Source organism: Rana temporaria, chromosome 1 (genome assembly GCF_905171775.1).
Source record: "Rana temporaria chromosome 1, aRanTem1.1, whole genome shotgun sequence".
NCBI lineage: Eukaryota > Metazoa > Chordata > Amphibia > Anura > Ranidae > Rana > Rana temporaria.
The window spans coordinates 610,852,580-610,870,164 of record NC_053489.1 but is presented as its reverse complement, the minus strand read 5'-3'; the positions used below and the strand labels follow the sequence as shown (position 1 = coordinate 610,870,164).

General features: G+C 42.8%; 1 protein-coding gene across 2 annotated transcripts in view; it reads right to left on the bottom strand.

Moving 5' to 3' along the window:
• Positions 1-17,585, bottom strand: part of FBXL5 (F-box and leucine rich repeat protein 5) — a 46,831-nt gene that overhangs the window by 22,399 nt on the left and 6,847 nt on the right. Inside the window, exons 2-6 of one of the 2 annotated variants that reach the window (XM_040335225.1) lie at positions 10,331-10,546; positions 7,009-7,104; positions 5,528-5,714; positions 3,938-3,940; positions 3,500-3,682 (exon numbers count right to left, since the gene is read on the bottom strand). In XM_040335225.1, coding sequence (XP_040191159.1) covers positions 3,500-3,682; positions 3,938-3,940; positions 5,528-5,714; positions 7,009-7,104; positions 10,331-10,546 — 685 coding nt within the window. The remainder of the gene's footprint in view (positions 1-3,499; positions 3,683-3,937; positions 3,941-5,527; positions 5,715-7,008; positions 7,105-10,330; positions 10,547-17,585) is intronic. The other variant, XM_040335226.1, reaches the window with a different exon arrangement.

Genomic DNA, 17,585 nt, shown 5'->3' with positions numbered 1-17,585 from the left:
GGTCACCAATGTTAAAAACAGAAAAACGCCCAAATACGCTCAATTCGAGCGACAAAAAAGGGTCCAGAACTTGTTTGACCTTCAGGCGTTCTGGAGTGGAGATGTGAACCATCTCCATTGAGAATAATGTATTTTTTCCCCTCTAGCGTTTTGGAGCTTCATGCTTCAGGCGACAAAACGCTCCGGTGTGAATGCAGTAGCAATTATTTGCTCTTTTTGTACTTATGTTTGTTTTTTTAACCCCATTATGTTACTAAACATCTCAGGCCTGGGTTCACACCTCTGTTTTTTGGTGCTTTTGGCAGAAACACACTATAGTTCATTTACATGTTTTCCTATGGGACACATTCACATCCATGATTTTTTTTCAGCTGCTGCGTATTTGGAAAGGGCAAGGACTTAATGCCAAACGGTGCCATTTTGTTTTTTTGGTTCAATATACTTCAATGGAGAAGCTGCAGAAAAGCATGTAATGTGTTTTTGCGGCAATTTGTGTTTCGTAATCTGCCCAACAACAAATTGGCCCAAAAAATTTTTTAAAATGCAATTTTTTTTTTTTAAAGGCCATTATCCGATTAATCGAAGAAAAAAAAATCGGCCAACTAATCGATTATGAAAATAATCGTTAGTTGCAGTCCTAATTGACGGTACATTTTTGGAGGTTTACAGAACACCTCCATATTGCATTGAATTTTACAGAAAATTACAGTTCTGCAGATGGGAAAGGTCATTTTTAATAACATTCATTTACAACATGGCTTTGGTAGCAACATATCTTTTAATTTGCCATTTTATTCCCAAGAAAGTGGCGTTACCCATTAACTGTCCACTGCGGGTTAATTTGTGATTGGCTTGACTGCTCTATACCAATACATAACATTATACTATAATATACTAATAATACATTTCTCATACAGTGTTAGCCAAAGTATCCAGGAAATGGCCCTATATCCTGTAAAATATTTCACAGATAAAGAGATACTGCAAACAATAAAAAGCATGATCAAGCAAAAAATCTGTGGTATCAGCAGCAGAACATTTATAACTGTTTTAAATTGAAATAAGTATTGTGTAGCGGCTTAAAGCGTTACTAATCCCACAACAGTAAAATCAGTCAGTATATGCAGCATTGTTATACTCACTGCGGAACTTTAGGGGTTATCTTCTGCATTGTGTGAGAAGGCTGTTTTATCCTGTAGGCATAGATCCTCCCCCCCTTCCTGCAATGTCTACCTTGGAAAAAACAGGCAAGGTAGTCAACCTCAACCTGTATTTTATGCTGGAGAAAAACAGTTGTCGTTTCTTGTTCTCAGAGCTAGCCAGGTCACATGATATTGGCTTTAAACATGTGGGCGTGTATACAGGCTGCAGTGAGAAAATCTCCACCTCCTGAACGCTCAGCACTGAAGAAACCCTACTGTTGTATACACATCATCCAAAAAGGTATATAGTGGCAATATTTTTTATATTACTGGGTTTAGTAACACTTTAAAAGTAGATTTCCAGCTAAAGCCTAAATAATAACAGTTCACTTTCTGTCCCATAGCCAAACAGGAAGTGAGAGGAAATACCTGCAAATTAAGGGAATTCCTTGGGGATTAGTGTCCCCACTGGAAGATTTCTCCTCTTACTTTTCTGGGGACAACCCAAAATTTGGGATTTTCTTTTACTTTCAATGATAATGGCAAACAGGGCAAATAAAGAGGGTGAATCTCCTTACTGTGATCACAGACAGCAACAAAAACCTGACAGGTGTTCTAATCCCTCTCCCCAAAAAAACATTTTTCACCCCTTTAGTTATACTTTAATAGAGCCACCACTGTACTACACCGTGTGAGTAAACCACTATGTTTACAGCTGTAGCTGTTCAAAGTGGTGAACAAGACATAGAATAGACTGAGATTTTTGCAAGTCAGTGGGTCACAACTATGATGTGCACTTGCCAACCCCCATCATAACATTTTCATAACACACACACACCTCCTTCCCACCACAAGTTCGACTGTTGGGCCATATTCATATTTGTGCTGTAGGGCAACATACAGTACAATGTGAATTTCACTGCTCCTTACTGCAATGAATGGTAACAACACAGTGAGCTGCATTGCCATGCATTGGCAGCTTATTCACAATTAATGAGCTGCTCTATCCCAAGGCCTGGTAATGCACTACAAGTACAATGTTGCAGAAAGGTCCAAACAGGGCCTTACAGGTATAATGAATCAAACCATAAGCTACCTTAAAAGGAGCACCCCCAAACTAAAGATTACATTTATTTTCATGACTGTATCTCTGTAATTCAAAGGATAACATCATCTTCTCTGTCAAGGAGGATATATAACAGCAGGGATGCCATATACCCTCCTTAGTAAAAGGAAACTACAGTTCCCCATCAACCACAATTTTGCTAGTGAATGTGGGCACACTGGGCAGGTATACTAGGTCTGTACATGTTTGTTTTTTTTTTTTTTTATCCAGGAAAAAGTTTATTGAAGAACAAGTACAGAACAGAGTATACATCAAAGCTTCACAAACAATCAGATACAAATCCAAACAAAATAAACCATACTACTGCACATTCCATAAATAAATCTCAAACCAATCCCTGCTCTACCACACCCCTCCCACACCTTGATGGGCTGTCAAATCCCCCCACATGAAACCCATATGCAAAACACAAATCCCGCTCAAGTACCTAGGCCTAGTAATCTTCCTGTGACCATATCCACCGGGGGCCAAGCTCGGTACATCCAGCCACGGTCCCCACAGCTTCTCAAACTTCTGGGCACAACCCCTGTGTTGGTATATTATCTTTTCTTTCCTGAGCATATCCCCCATTGTATTAATCCATTCTTTAAGGGTAGGAGAGTCCTCCGCTATCCAACGAGTCATTATCAGCTTTCGAGCCAAAAACAAAGATCTAATTACTGCCACCTTTGTACCTTCCTCCCACTCAAACTCATCCAGTACATAAAGTAGGCATTGCTTCGGGTCCGTAGGCAATATAATCTGGAACGCCCTATTTATGGTGTCCACCACCCCCTTCCAATAAGGGTGAAGTTTCGGGCATCTCCACAGTAGGTGGATCAAGTCCCTGTGGTCCCACTTGCACCAGGTCTGTACATGTTGAATGTGTGAGGGTTCTAGTCTGCCCACCACAGCAAGTGGGGCTGCATTTCATCACTGCAACCTACAGAAAGAACTACAGAAGGGATGTGCCAGGACCAGTGGCTGGGGCAATAGGAGGCATAGCAGCCACTGGTCTTACAAACAGGAAACCAAAGAGCATTAACGGTTTCATTTGAAAATCAATCGGCCATTTCAAATCAAGTACCTAGTGAACCAGAAGATGTATTCAGTGAAGGTCGGACATATAAAGATGTTCTGCTTTAAAAGTGTATTTGTCTGAAATTGCACTGGAGCTATGCTATAGGGATAGCTCACATATTTTTTTTTTTTTTTTTTAGGTTTGAAAAACAAAATCTAACAGATAACTCACCTCTGGCCCACAGCACTGGGTAAAGATGCTTCCAAAGAGATCCAGTTTTTGCCAGCTGTGCCCATTTGCTGTTTACTTGACTACAGCGACACAGCTCCTGTGGATTAAGGTAACTGAATATGTTCAGCATTACCTCTGGAGGAAGATGGGAAATAGATACAGTGCTTGGCTTAGCTGTGATTTCTGTGGGAAAGGGAGGGGGAAAAAAAAAAATACACACACTTCAGAACATAGAAGGAAAAACATATGTACTGCAAGTTAAATAAACTCCATTCCACTGATAAATCTGTGTTTTTTTTAAAAAGGGGTTGTAAACACTCATGGTCATACACCTCAATGCACTCTATGCATTAAAAAGGTGAAAAACTTGTTTTAGTGCTGTAGCCCCCCATTTTACTTATCTGAACGCTGTCATCCTCTGTTCGGGAACGAGCACACCATCTGTAGCTGGTGTCTCGATTGGATAGAAAGATAGCAGCGCAGCCATTGGTTCCTGCTGCTGTCAAATCCAATGACGCGAGCGCCGGGCCGAGCCCGACATTCGTGTCTATAAATGCAGAATGCTGGACCCGGGAGCACACCCGTAAGATAAAAGGAGAGCGCTTCTCCTAGAGGGGTTATCTGAAGTGAGGAGCCACAAGAGCTGCCGGGAGACCCCAGAAGTCAGTGTTCGGGGCCACTCTGTGCAAAAACGAGCTGCAGAGTGGAGGCAAGTATATGTTTGTTATTTTTAAACGATCCTTTATAATCACTTTAAAGACTTACAAAATTAGCTTTTTATAGAACTTAAAGCGGATGTGCCATGGGGAAAAAATATTAAAAGCCAGCAGCTACAAATACTGCAGCTGCTGACTTTTAACATTAGGACACTTACCTGTCCTGGAGTCCAGCGCTGATCGCAGCAGAGCACGAGCGATCGCTCGTCTCTCTGCTGCTCCCCCCACCATCCACGCTGAGGGAACCAGGAAGTGAAGCGCTGCAGCTTCACTGCCCGGTTCCCTACGGCGCATGCGCGAGTCGCGCTGCGCCCGCCGATTGGCTCACACGCTGTGTGCTGGGAGCCGAGTGTTCCCAGCACACAACGGGCGACAGACGGGAAGTCAGAAAAACCCGTCTTTCGCCCGTAGCGTGTGGCCGGAAGTGGGTGCAAATACCTGTCTTTAGACAGGTATCTGCACCCCCCTCCCCCCTGAAAGGTGTCAAATGTGACACCGGAGGGGGGGCGGGTCCTGATCAGCGGGACTCCACTTTAGGGTGGAGAACCGCTTTAAGCAAAAAGGTTCACCTGCTGACACGGGGGGCTCTGTGGACATATGGAATGGTGTGTCTATGCCAGTATTTAAAGGAGAAGTCCAGCCTGAGCTCATTCGGATGGGCTTCTCCTATGGGTCACAGGAGTGGCATTAGTTTTGCGCTCTCTGCTGACTTCACCAAGATCAGTCTAGGCACCGCGTCATTCCAGACACCAAGTCTGGATCCGCCAGGTGCCTGGACTGATAGGCATCTCAACCTCTCAGCTGAGACACTGCTCCCCGCCCCTCCAATTAGCATGGAGGAGGAGGAGAGCTGCCGATTGACAGGCAGCAGCTATCGGCTCGGGGAGGTGAGCCATCTGCGGTGGCTCGGTTCTCAGTGAAGAGGAGGTGGGGACCGATGCTGCATCCACCAAGGCAAGTATGATTATGGGATAAAAAAAAAAATACCATACTTCTCTATTTAAAAAGGCAGCTCTAAAATGTCACTGTTTACAATTGGACAGGAGGGATGCTCCAACTGCATTTACAATCATTTAAATTCAAAATCATACATTCCATTTATGAACTATCAATATTAAATACTTAACAATGAAAACCTCAATTCATTCGGAACATCTTGCAATTCAAAAATCTCAGTTGCAATAATTTATACATTTGACAGTTGTATGCAGATCAGGAAACCCAGCTAATAAAGATTCTGGATTTATCATAAGTATCCGATTTTAAATCGCTGGGCTTTCCAATCTGCTCAACTAGGTAGGTAACATCTTACCCTCCTCTGCTTTCTCATCCACTGAATACTTGAGCACTTTCTGCAGCTCTTCAGCCTCATTCCAAAGGCTGAGACCTCTGAGGAGCTCGGATGGGTCTTTCTGAGAGCAGTGCTGGGCAATCACCATCTTTTTAATGTCCTTCAGCTCATCATAGGTAAAATATTCCATCAACATTGGCTGAAATACCTGAGAAAAATCAATTATGTCTCCATTAAACATCTAGACATTAAGAAATATTTATACAACAAAAGCATAGAGTATATATGGGGTGTGTGAGATATAGATATATATATAAATTTTACACACACACACACATACACACACACACACACACACACACACACACACACAATCTATTTGTATTAAATATAAAGACATAGGGGCAGATCCACAAAGATCTGCCCCGGCGCAGCGTATCTGAGATACGCCGCTATAACTTACTTGTGTTTGTTTCGAATCCAGAAAGAATTCACGCCGTAAGTTACGGCGGCTTGGTCTATCTCTCGCGGCGCAATTCAAATGCGGCGAGTTGGGGGCGCGTTTCATTTAAATGAAGCGCGTCCCCGCGACGAACAAACTGCGCATGCGCCGTCCAGCCCGCCAATTACGTCCAGCCCGCTTCACGGATGACTTACGCAAACAAAATTCAATTTTTAAAATTATACGCGGGAACGACGGCCATACTTAACATTGCATACGCCACCAGATAGCAGCTTTAACTATACGCCGAAAAAAGCCGACGAGACGACGTAAAAGAATGCGACGGACGCTCGTTGATCGTCGGAAATAGCTAATTTGCATACTCGACGCGGAAAACGGCGGGATCTGGCCAGACTTACAAAGTATCTTTCCCCCTATCCCCCATTAATAAATTAGCTACTCTGAATCTACTACTCAGCCTTAGGGTTTATGCATCTGTGCTGAAGAGGGTCTGCAAAGTAAACAGTTGACCATAAGCACTGGTCACACTAAGGCCCCTTTTACACTGGGGCGGGGGTGGCGTCAGCAGTAAAGTGCCACTATTTTTATCGTCTTTTACCGCCGATTTCGCAGCGCTATTCGGCCTGTTTAGGGTCGGTTTGCAGGCGCTATTTTTACTGCAATAGCGCCTGCAAAATGACCCTGTGTGAAAGGGGTCTAATAACCACTAGGACTGGACCACCATGTTTAGGACCTTCCATTAAACCAGCACATTACAAGACTAAGGAAAAAAAAATTGTGTTCTTTGGCTGCTGGTGCAACAGAAAATTAGAAGCGCCCCATATATACACCAGCAGGAATTAAACAAAAATGCTCTAAAATCAGTAATTTAATCAAAGCTATAAAAAAAAAAAAAAAAAATTGATGAAAACTGTGCTAAAAATTGCTGATCAATATTAATTGAAGGAATGTCAGGGCAAAGCAAATCAGTAAAAGCACAAAGAGGAACTCTTGGTAGATCAGGCAAGCCAAGCAGTAGATAATGGAACATTCCACCCACCTCCTCCTCTTCCTTCATATGCGGAATGAAGTCACTGGTAAAAGCCTCCAGCCTCTCCTTCAGTTGCTGGGCATAGTTCAGCTGTTCATATTCATCCTGAGAACAAAGAACCATAATGTTTAAGGTGTGCCATTTTAAAACTGGTAAACCAAGCCTTTAAACCACCAGGCTAGCAAAATAGGACTGAGAAGGGAGACCAGAAAGCAATTATCTTCCTAAAGAATTCATAAGTGTCATATAAAGATTTTTCACATGAGCAATGTCACAACTTCCTATAATCTCAGAGTTCCTTAAACACTTCTAGTAAAATGCAAATTGCCATTAACTCTTTAGTATCAAAACACAATAAATAAACACCTCCCAATTCTATTCACATGAAACCATTCTAAAAAGGAGATGGCCAAGGCTGCATTTAAACCTCAGCATTTTAAATTATGGGCAGATTTTCTGCGATTCTGCCCCAGCTTTCAAAGAGCCGAGATGCGAATGACAAAAATCACAGAACACTCATTTGAGATGCCATTCATTTGAATAGCACCTAAAATCCCGGTGCGGTTCTGCCGCAATTGTCGCGCTGCAATCGCAGAAACCCGCATCACAAAAAGCTTGTCGCCCAAAAAAAGTTCAGGAGCTACGTTCTGCAATTTGTTATTCACACCTTGGCGCTTTGAAACTGCGGAAAATCTGCCTGCGATTCAAAATGCTGAGGTGGCAGCCTAAGAGTAAGAAGCAAAAGGAGAGGATTTAGGATGGAACTAGACATGGAGATACTAGAAAACTGCTGTGAATTCCGATTACATGCAGCCTTTTTATTCTGGGCTTAGAAGATAAACACACTACTGAGCTAGTTTAAATTATTTATTCTGCCAGATCCTTCTATATACTCCTTATTTAAAATGCCATTCATAATGTAGTCATCACCCCCTTGTATGCGCCCATGTTCTGTGGCCTTACATCTTCAAATTAATAAAAAGTTATGCAATTGGGACTGAATGTCAGATCTGTTCAAAATAATCTATAATGTGCAAGAGGCAGAAATACAAAAGTTCTGAACAGCAGATATTCTGATAAACCTGTAAATTAGCTGTAGAGCAACCAATTGCTTTTTTAAGATTCACATTTAGTTCAATGGAATCCACGGTGTGCCAATAAAATGTTTTGTGACCTCAAAATATACCCAATTTCTAGAAGGCCCTACAATTTAAACCCACATTCACATGGCCAAATGGCAGCTGCCAGTAGAATTAGTAGATTGTAATTGTAAACACTGCCTGCCAGTTGCAGCTTGAGGTGTTTAGCCATCTCCAAATGCAGAAAGCTATCTGCAGATATGCTGTGCGATTGTAGCCGAACAAAACACCATTAAAAAGACTAAGTTACTAAAGTGACAAAAATTCTCGTACGACCGAGAATAAATAAAAAATTTGGAAGTGATGTCATGTGTTGTAGTGTATTTCTGTTGTATTTACGGACGACAACTGTACTGATTAAACACAAACTGTATGCGAGTAGCGCCCGAATATGCAAACGGTGTTCAAACCACACGTGAGGTATCGCTACGATGGTTGGAGCGAGAGCAATAATTCTAGCCCTAGACCTCCTCTAACTCAAAACATGCCTATGGGAGATTTTTTTTTCCCCAAGGGTAAAAGTTTGTCGCCATTCCACGAGCACGCACAATTTTGAAGCGTGACATGTTGGGTATTAATTTACTCAGCGTATCATCTTTTGGGCTAACTTTACTGTTGTCTTATTTAATTCAAAAAAGTATTTTCCCCCAAAAAAGTGCGCTTGTAAGACCGCTGTGCAAATACGGTGTGACAGAAAGTATTGCAACGACCGCCATTTTATTCTCTAGGGTGTTAGAATTTTTATATCTCTATAATATGTTTGGGGGTTCCAAGAAATTTTCTAGCAAAACTATTTTTTAACTTGTAAACGGCAAGTTTTAAAAATAGGCGAAGTGGTTAAATTGTTTGTTACCCTAAAAGCATGAACAGCACAGTGCTTGTGTTATTTTGCCCCTTCTACAACCCAAAAAACCTGGCTGATCCTGCCTGGCTATACCCTCCCCCTGTAAACAGACCATGTTTTCTCTGCCCAGCTGACCACTATAGTGGAGGAGAGAGAGCAGAGTCACGTGAGCGCCAAAAGAAGCTCTGATATAGGTACAGATTGGCAGCATTTTTGTATAACACAGGCACACATATTGTTATGTTACAGAGGGGATGGAGAATTGTACTGGGTTAACAACCACTTTAATACTAGAGTCCTGTGAGCTCAGGCTGCATTATGATGCAACCACAGACTGGGCTCAGGAAATAAGAAGACAGACAATGACGTCATTGTGCCCAAAGACGACTGATGGAACGGAGCCGAGAAGGAAGTACTGGAGCTTAACAAAAGGTAACTAGAGCATGGCAATTTTCCACTAGGAGGAAAGAAAAGTAAAATAAAAAGTTTCAAATGGATTACTGCTTTAAGGGTTTCATTAGCCCCTTCTATCTTTAACAGCAGTATGTCTGCTGGTATGCCATAGGTATTATTCTGCTTTCCTTTAAAAGATTAGTTCACCAGGAAAAAAAAAAAAAAAAAAAAAATCACTGGCGCAATCTCAGGCTCCTGCAGACTGTGTAGCTGTATGCCCAGATCTCCCATGCAGGTAGGTAGTTACTGAATTACAGGATGATCAATGAACTACCTAGAGTGCTCACCAGCGCCATGGTAGTTCATTGAAAACTACAAGCCAACAACCACAAAGGTCGATGGTACTAGTAGTTCATTAATTCCCAGAACACTGAATGAATGATGCAGCCGTGTAGGCGGAGCTCTTTTTAAAGAGCAGGCAGATGCTGTACAAGTTACACCACAAATATGGATGCAACATGTTCACAAAGGTGAACTTATCCTTTATGGTGACAATTATAGTTTCTAGATCTTATTGTATACCAGCAATAAAACTAGTTAGGGGGGGCATTTATAATGAGCACTTTCTGCTATAAATATCTGTGAGCCTAGGTTCACACTGACAGCGGGATTGAAATTGTGTGAGTTCAGCTGAACTCTGAAGTCGCCAAAGGTAGTACACAAACTACTTTTGGGAATCGGTGCTGCAATGCACTGATCAGGATGGTGCCATTGCCGCTGATTTGGCATGTCAAATCGCATTGATGTGAACCTAGGCTAAAGCACACCTGTGTCTGCACAAATGTATTTTCTTTTTCTTTTTTGACCCCTTAACCATCAGTAGGTGTGTATTTTATCAGCTGTTCAATCCATCCTAGGTAATGGCGACCTCAAGCATTCCTAACGCATAGTTTACCTTAATGTTTTTCAGACCCCTCTCAAACAGAACGAGCATTTCAGACAGCTTGTTGTCAGAGTGTACATTGTACACGGTCCGGCTACGTTGCTGCAGCAGGCCAATGATGCACTCATTCTCAATCTGCTCATGCATCTTAAACTCCTTGAAGGTCTCATAAAGGGACTGCAGAAGAGCTCGGAAGTCATTGTTGTTGGAAAAGTTGGTCTTGGAAAGCTGCAAGAGGAAATAGAACAAACAGATTAATTCTGTTCAAACAGGTCATCTCACAAGTTAGGAGTACATTATATGTCAGACGCTTTTAAAAGTTTATACAACAGAAATGTGTACAAAGAAATGCGTGATTTATAGAATTTGATGAAGCGGTAGTTCTTTATTAATACCAAACATTTAAATTCCGAATGTTTAATAGTATCCCAACCACACCCTGTATGAAATGTATGTGGCCACAGTAAACTGAAATAGAATTGTTACAGGTTACTGCACCCTGTGCATCTCCTGACTCTCTGAATAGCCTTAGTATGGAGAAATTACAGTGCAGGACACAGAGGGCAGAACCGTGAACAGACCAACAACCTGAAATTGCAATCCAGCAGACCAACAAAATGTTTTCAGCACTCTTCCCCTAAATCAAATCTGTACTGTTTGGAGACATTAAAAAAAATGCAGGCATGAATACTGTCAACATTTAGAAGGCCAAGCTCTCATAGGTAACATGTCATTGGTTATAAAGTCCCAGCACCTGTGATGCATGGCTTAATTCCAGGAGTTCAGCAAGAACAGCCAATGACATTGCAACATGAGGAACTTGGTGACATGATTGCAGCAATGTACTAAAATGAAAAGCCGATGTCTAGCTCTGCCCGCATGACTACTTTTACAAAGTAAAAGGTACAGCCCAGGTTCACACTGGGCTGCAGGAATGTACCTGTGCAAGTTCAGTTGAACTCGCACAATTTCACTCCCGCCGGCAGTCCCGATTGCGGCCGCGATTAGAGACATCTGTGCAGGTTTCTGTAAATCATGAGCAGAAATCGCAAAAAGCAGTACAGAAACTACTTTTTGAAATCGGTACAGCACCGCACAGGAAAGTGCTGGGAAAGTGTCTCCTCCCACGGGTGCAAAACTCTGCAGCGCAAAGGATATGGGATGAAGAAGTGGTGGGTGCACACTAAAGATGCCAAAAAGTCCCTTTATTCCTTATTTATATCAGCTCTATAAAATACAGTCTTTAGGTCTATAGATGTCAGCACAATTGGAAGACTCAGCCAGCTGATCTGGTTCGGGGAAAACAGCAAAATGACATGTTCGATAATTTTATTAGATAGATAGATAGATAGATAGATAGATAGATAGATAGATAGATAGATAGATAGATAGATAGATAGGATAGATAGATAGGATAGATAGATAGGATAGATAGGATAGATATCCCTATATGTGTGTGATCAACTTTTCATGAACAGGCTTGTTAGAAACATTTTTCTCAATCAGCACATGCAGCCAATGGGCGGCAGCACTGATCATTGTATTCTGTTAACAATAACACAGTAGGTGTGATTTTCTCACCCCCCTCAAATGTGTGGATGGGTAAATCAGCTCAGTTGTTTTCATTCAGCTGCCTGGCAGAACGAAAAATACGGTGTAATTTATTGCCAGCTTAAGGATTCTAGAATAATAAAAGGCAAAGTGATTCCATTTATATTCTCACCATCTCCCAAGATCTGCCATTTAATCATCAGGGGAGCAAGACACTCAACTTCATACACACATCATCCCGCAATATACTAAACACAATTTGTACTTTTGTTTTAGTACTGGTCAAGATAGAGACAAGTACCACAGCTAGAGTCTGCACTACTTTGTCAGTCTAGTGTTGACAGAGGAACGGTAGAACACAATCAATAAAGCCTGACACTGACACATAGGCCCATATGGCATGCAAATCTGCTATGGAAGTCAGTGGAGATGCAGCAGCTGTATGGGGGGCACTCAATAGAGTTTGACTGGCATGCCCCAAATGCTAAGAGTATGCATCCGGTGTCATGTACCTGTCCCTCTATGCCGGTCATCCTTGGAAGTGCAGGTGACTTTGTACAGTCGCTGCATCTTCATTGACCAACATAAGCTTCCTGCATGCTGCTCCAGACACAAAAGGCTCTTGCACGCTGTACAGGCCTCTGAACACATGTGAAGTAGCCAACATACCATGTATGGGGCCCATTTATAAATGTATTCATTTCTCACGTGGAAAATGGGTAAACGTTGTGCCAATCTTGGTGAAAACATTGATAAAGGCTACTATAATGAGCAAACGTGGTGGTCCCCTTTACATATACAGGAGAAAGATTTTAGCTCTTCTCCAACATGCACGATTTTTTTTCGATACGGCACTGCGTCACTTTAACTGACAATTGCAGAGGGGCAACATTGTACCCAACAAAATGTACATCCTTTTTTCCCCACAAATGGAGCTTCCCTTTGGTTGTATTTCAGCACCTCCGCGGTTTTTATTTTTTGCGCTATAAACAAAAAGATAACAAATTTGGAAAAAAAATATTCTGCTATAAAACATATAAAAATAATCAGTTTAGGCCAATACATATTCTGCTACATATTTTTGGTAAAATCGCAATAAGCGTATATTGATTTGTGCAAAAGATATATCGTTTTCAAAAATAGGGGAAAGATTTAGGGACTTTATTTTTTTTTATTGCTTTTACTAGTAGGAGGTGGTGGTTTGCGATATTTAGCAGCGTTGCAGCAGATAAATATGACCTCAAGCGACACCAATACAGCGATCAGTGCTAGAAAAATGCACTGATCACTGTATGAATGGCATTGGTCAGGGAAGGGGTTAAGTGTTCGCTAGGGAGGCGTTTCCAACTGTATGGGAGACTGACAGAGAAAATATCGCTGTTCCCTATCACTAGGAACAGCTGAGCTCTCTCTACTTCCGTCAGAACAGGGATCCGCCTTGTTTACACTGGCAGATCACCGTTCTGCCTCTCGCGGCTGCCCCCCCCCAAAAAAAAACACCAGTCCCCACTGCTGAGAATGGAGCACGTATTTCTAACTGTATATAAAGTGCATTGATGCAGGGCTCGACAAATCCCAGGCGCCAGGTTGTCGTTGCGACTAGAAATTGTGCCCTGGCACCTTTGCTTTTGTCAGTGACAGGCGCCTCTGCTACAGGGCAGGTTCTTGGCCGGGAAAGTGGAGGTGAACCTGGGACTTCGTAGGCCCTCTGGACACAGAGCACTGTCTGGTACCGCAATTAGCGGTGGTAGCGGGGATGAAGCAGGGAGAGAGCGCAGCAACAGTCACAGGAACAGCAAGCAGCCAACAGAGTTTAGTCCAGCTGGGGATCCCCAGCGGCCTGTCATCCCCACTGCTGCTGCCGTCCTCCCGCAGAGTATTGCGGGAGGTGGTGGCCAAGTTCAGAAAGGCGGCGGCCCGATTCAGGAACACGGTAGGATCCCAGCACCAGAGCGCCCTGCTCTTCTAGCTGGAGGAGAGGCTGAGCCGGGAGCAGTTCATAGAAATGCTGGAAAGCCGTGAGGAGGTAATCACCTGCCTGCCAACGTGTCCAGCCCGGGCACACACTAAATTGTGTTTTTTTTTTTTTTTTATCATCAACTGGATGCAGAGTTTATAAATGTCTGCTTTATCATATTCTATATTTTGTTTTTATTACATAGTTCATTTGTAAATTCTCCTTTTGCAGCAAATATAAATCACCCATAACCTGTGCAATGCATCAAATATTACTTAATTCATGTGCAAAAAACACAATAATTCTTAATTCACGTGTGTGTGTGTGTGTGTGTGTGTGTGTGTGTGTGTGTGTGTGTGTGTGTGTGTGTGTGTGCGATATATTTTCCAATTATAAAGTCCAACTATTTTCATGTAAAAAAATATCAAGTCTTGCAAACCACTAAAAGATGCAATTAGCGCTCCCCCTCTTTTTTTCCCCATTTTAAGAATTTTTGATGTTATCAAATAACAGGATAGGAGCTGTTCCCTTATCCTTTTTATTTAATTTAAATGCTTGTATTTTTTCACGGGGCTGCCGATACCCAGTAGCGCAGGATTTCCTCTCTTAACACAATGTAAGCCCCATGTAGGGCAGCGTGGGGTACAGCCCTGTACATAAGTTGTCCGATACTGATTCTGGGCAGTCTTCAGATAGAAGGCTTCCCCCTAAACGTGCCACCACCTGCCTATTGCTGCCGCCCGCCTCTATGTGCAGCCTTTTCCACAAGGACAATATATGACCCAGATGTTGAACCTGACTGTTCTGAGTGGGCTCATCATGGAGTCATACCAAATAAAAAACTGGCTCCTAACTTTTTAGCTGGCTCCTAGCTTCAGAGTGAATTTGTCAAGCCCTGCATGATTGATGTATTTATTATGCATCAATGCACATAAACACCTTTTAAAGAAAATTATAAATATTACAAAAATAGAACGCAGGAGGGGAGAAAAAAACAGACCACACACAAGCTGTACAAAGTGTAATGAACGTTCATGAAGGTGGAGGCTAAGCGCACAGAAAAGGAACAAGCTTTACAGTAACACATCAACCAAGCTCAAACTAGTACGCGTGTTACAAATACGCAGGAAATCAGTGCTGTGCATAAAAATGCCGATGACAGCTATTGCGAAAAGCATAAAACAACAAGGCCCTAACCGGAATTCACACGCAATGGCATGCATATTACAAAACAGAAAGACATTTTATCTGGGTGTGCCAAGCCATTATGCCTGGTCAGATTAAAACTGTAAACATTAAACTAATTCTGTTTAAAGGGAACCTGTGAATAAAAATATTGGATCCTTTTGGATCCCTATGGGTATAAAATAAAGAAGATTGTATGTGGATTGCACACCCTGGTGCCAACCTTTTGATTAGTGGATGTTGGGTTGACAGCTTGGCACAGGTGGTGTTTGCTACATTCTACATGAAATATAGAGGTTGCTGCACTATATCTTCAGGTTATGAACTTTCCAAGGCCATAAAGTAGAAGTCCAGTCTAAATCTAATCTAATTATAAACCTGCTCCCACCCCCATGTTAAGTCCTATACTAAACAAGCTTGTAGATCAGTGGTTCTCAACCTGGGGGTCGGGACCCCTTTGGGGGTCGAATGATGATTTGCCAGGGGTCACCTGACCTGTTCCTGAAGCCCACACTGCTCTGCCCACCTTTTTGCTTCCGCCCAGCAGGACTGTTCCTGGAGCCCGCAGCCGCCCATTCAGTTCACCACATGGCTGGGGGGCAGAGACTAGAGGTCAGCTGACTGGTGAGGAATGTGAAATGTGAGGGGCTGGAGGACACCCTGTCTCCTGATTTCAGCATAGGTGTCACTGCTACGAGACACCACCAAGTCGGAGACACAGTGAGTAACGCTACCTGTGATTATAGTTGCCCATTAAAAGTCCCCACTACAGTTCTCAGATCAGCAGATGACCTTGATCAAGAGAACCTGAGTTGGCTGATCAGAACTTCCCCCAGCACTGCCACTCATCCCACCTCCCACCAGCACTGCCACTAATCCCATTGCCCCCACCAGCACTGCCACTCATCCCATTGCCCCCACCAGCACTGCCACTCATCCCATTGCCCCCACCAGCACTGCCACTCATCCCATTGCCCCCACCAGCACTGCCACTCATCCCATTGCCCCCACCAGCACTGCCACTCATCCCATTGCCCCCACCAAGGAGTAAGAGAAGAAATAAAATAAACAATACATGGAAGGGAGAGGAAAAGAGGGGGGGGGGGAACAAAAAAAAGGGTAAAAAAAAGAAGAACAAGAAAGATGGCTAGAGAGAGGGATGGGGGGGAAAAACAAGAAATCAGGAATGAGAGAGCTGAAAGGGAAAAAAAGGAGAAGAGAGAGGTACATCCTAAAATGTACCATAAGATGTTTTAATAAATTACGAGGGGAAGAGATCAGGGAGCGCTAAATGTCCGTGGGTTGGGTGCTGACAACCCACGCTATTCAAATAATTTTACTGTTAGGGGTCCCCACAACTTGGGAAATTTTATCAAGGGGCCACGGCACTAGAAGGTTGAGAACCACTGTTGTAGATGAAAGATGTGTATACTTATCTATTCTAAGGGAGCTCTTAGCCGGTCATGTGATCAGCTCCCAGCGCTGGGTTCAGGGGAAGAGTGGCAGCCGACAACAGATGCCCTATAGTAAGCCTATTGGTGACCTCGCCACCCAGGCACTGCAGCCAGTCACCAATCTCTCCTCTCCCCGGATGCCAGCCACTGGGAAGATCACATGACCAGAGCGGAGTGCCCAGGAAATAGATAAGTATACACAGGCTTGTTAGTATAGGACTTAGAATGGGAGTGGAAGCAGGTTTAAGATTAGACAAGTTTAGACCAAACTTCTACTTTAAGTTATTCAATTTCCTAGGACAAGCAAGCAGCCAAATGAAGCCTGAAAACACTGCATCCAGCTTCAATCACCACAGGTATAGGCTGGTCATACGAGCAGCCATGAATAGCTGTGGCCGCTGACACCCTTTCATTGCAATGCATTTGCATGGTGGCCACAGCTATCCAAGGTCTTCCTCCTCAGATGTGTTGCATACACCCCGTTCATGAAAACTTTCTGGCTTTTACTATTGTGTACCATTACCCTGTTCAACTTGGGGCACTTTACAGAACGCACAAGGCTGTGCCAACGACACATGCTTTCATTCTGCAGTATCCGTATATAAACTTTACTGAAAAAACATTACCAAGTTGGTTCTGATAGATTTGTTTTCCTGAGGTAGTTCAAGACATACGGGTTTTGGCATTTGAAAACATTAGTCATCACTTCCTTCCGATGTCTCAATTTTGTACAATGTGACATTTCCCATAAATGTTTCCTTGGACTTCGTATCACTTGCAGCGGTCAGTAAAAGTTCTTATTTATCTAGGTCTATGGATTAACACGCTGAACTGAAATTGTATAATGTTGAAGTCGTTTCATAGTTTATGCAAAACAGTAAAGCAAGAAGCGGCTTAGAGAAGATGAGAAATGTCTTCAGCAATACAGAACAAATTCATTTCAAATGTCACTACTACTAGCTATATTTTCAGCAGTGTGCGGATAAGTTTACCCTTGGGAGCATGTTACATGAGCATGTATGGTGTGACAAAAATATTGCAATGCCCGCCATTTTATTCTCTAGGGTCTCTGCTAAAAAAATTGGCCTTAAAACGGAGCTCCACCCTTAAGTGGAACTCC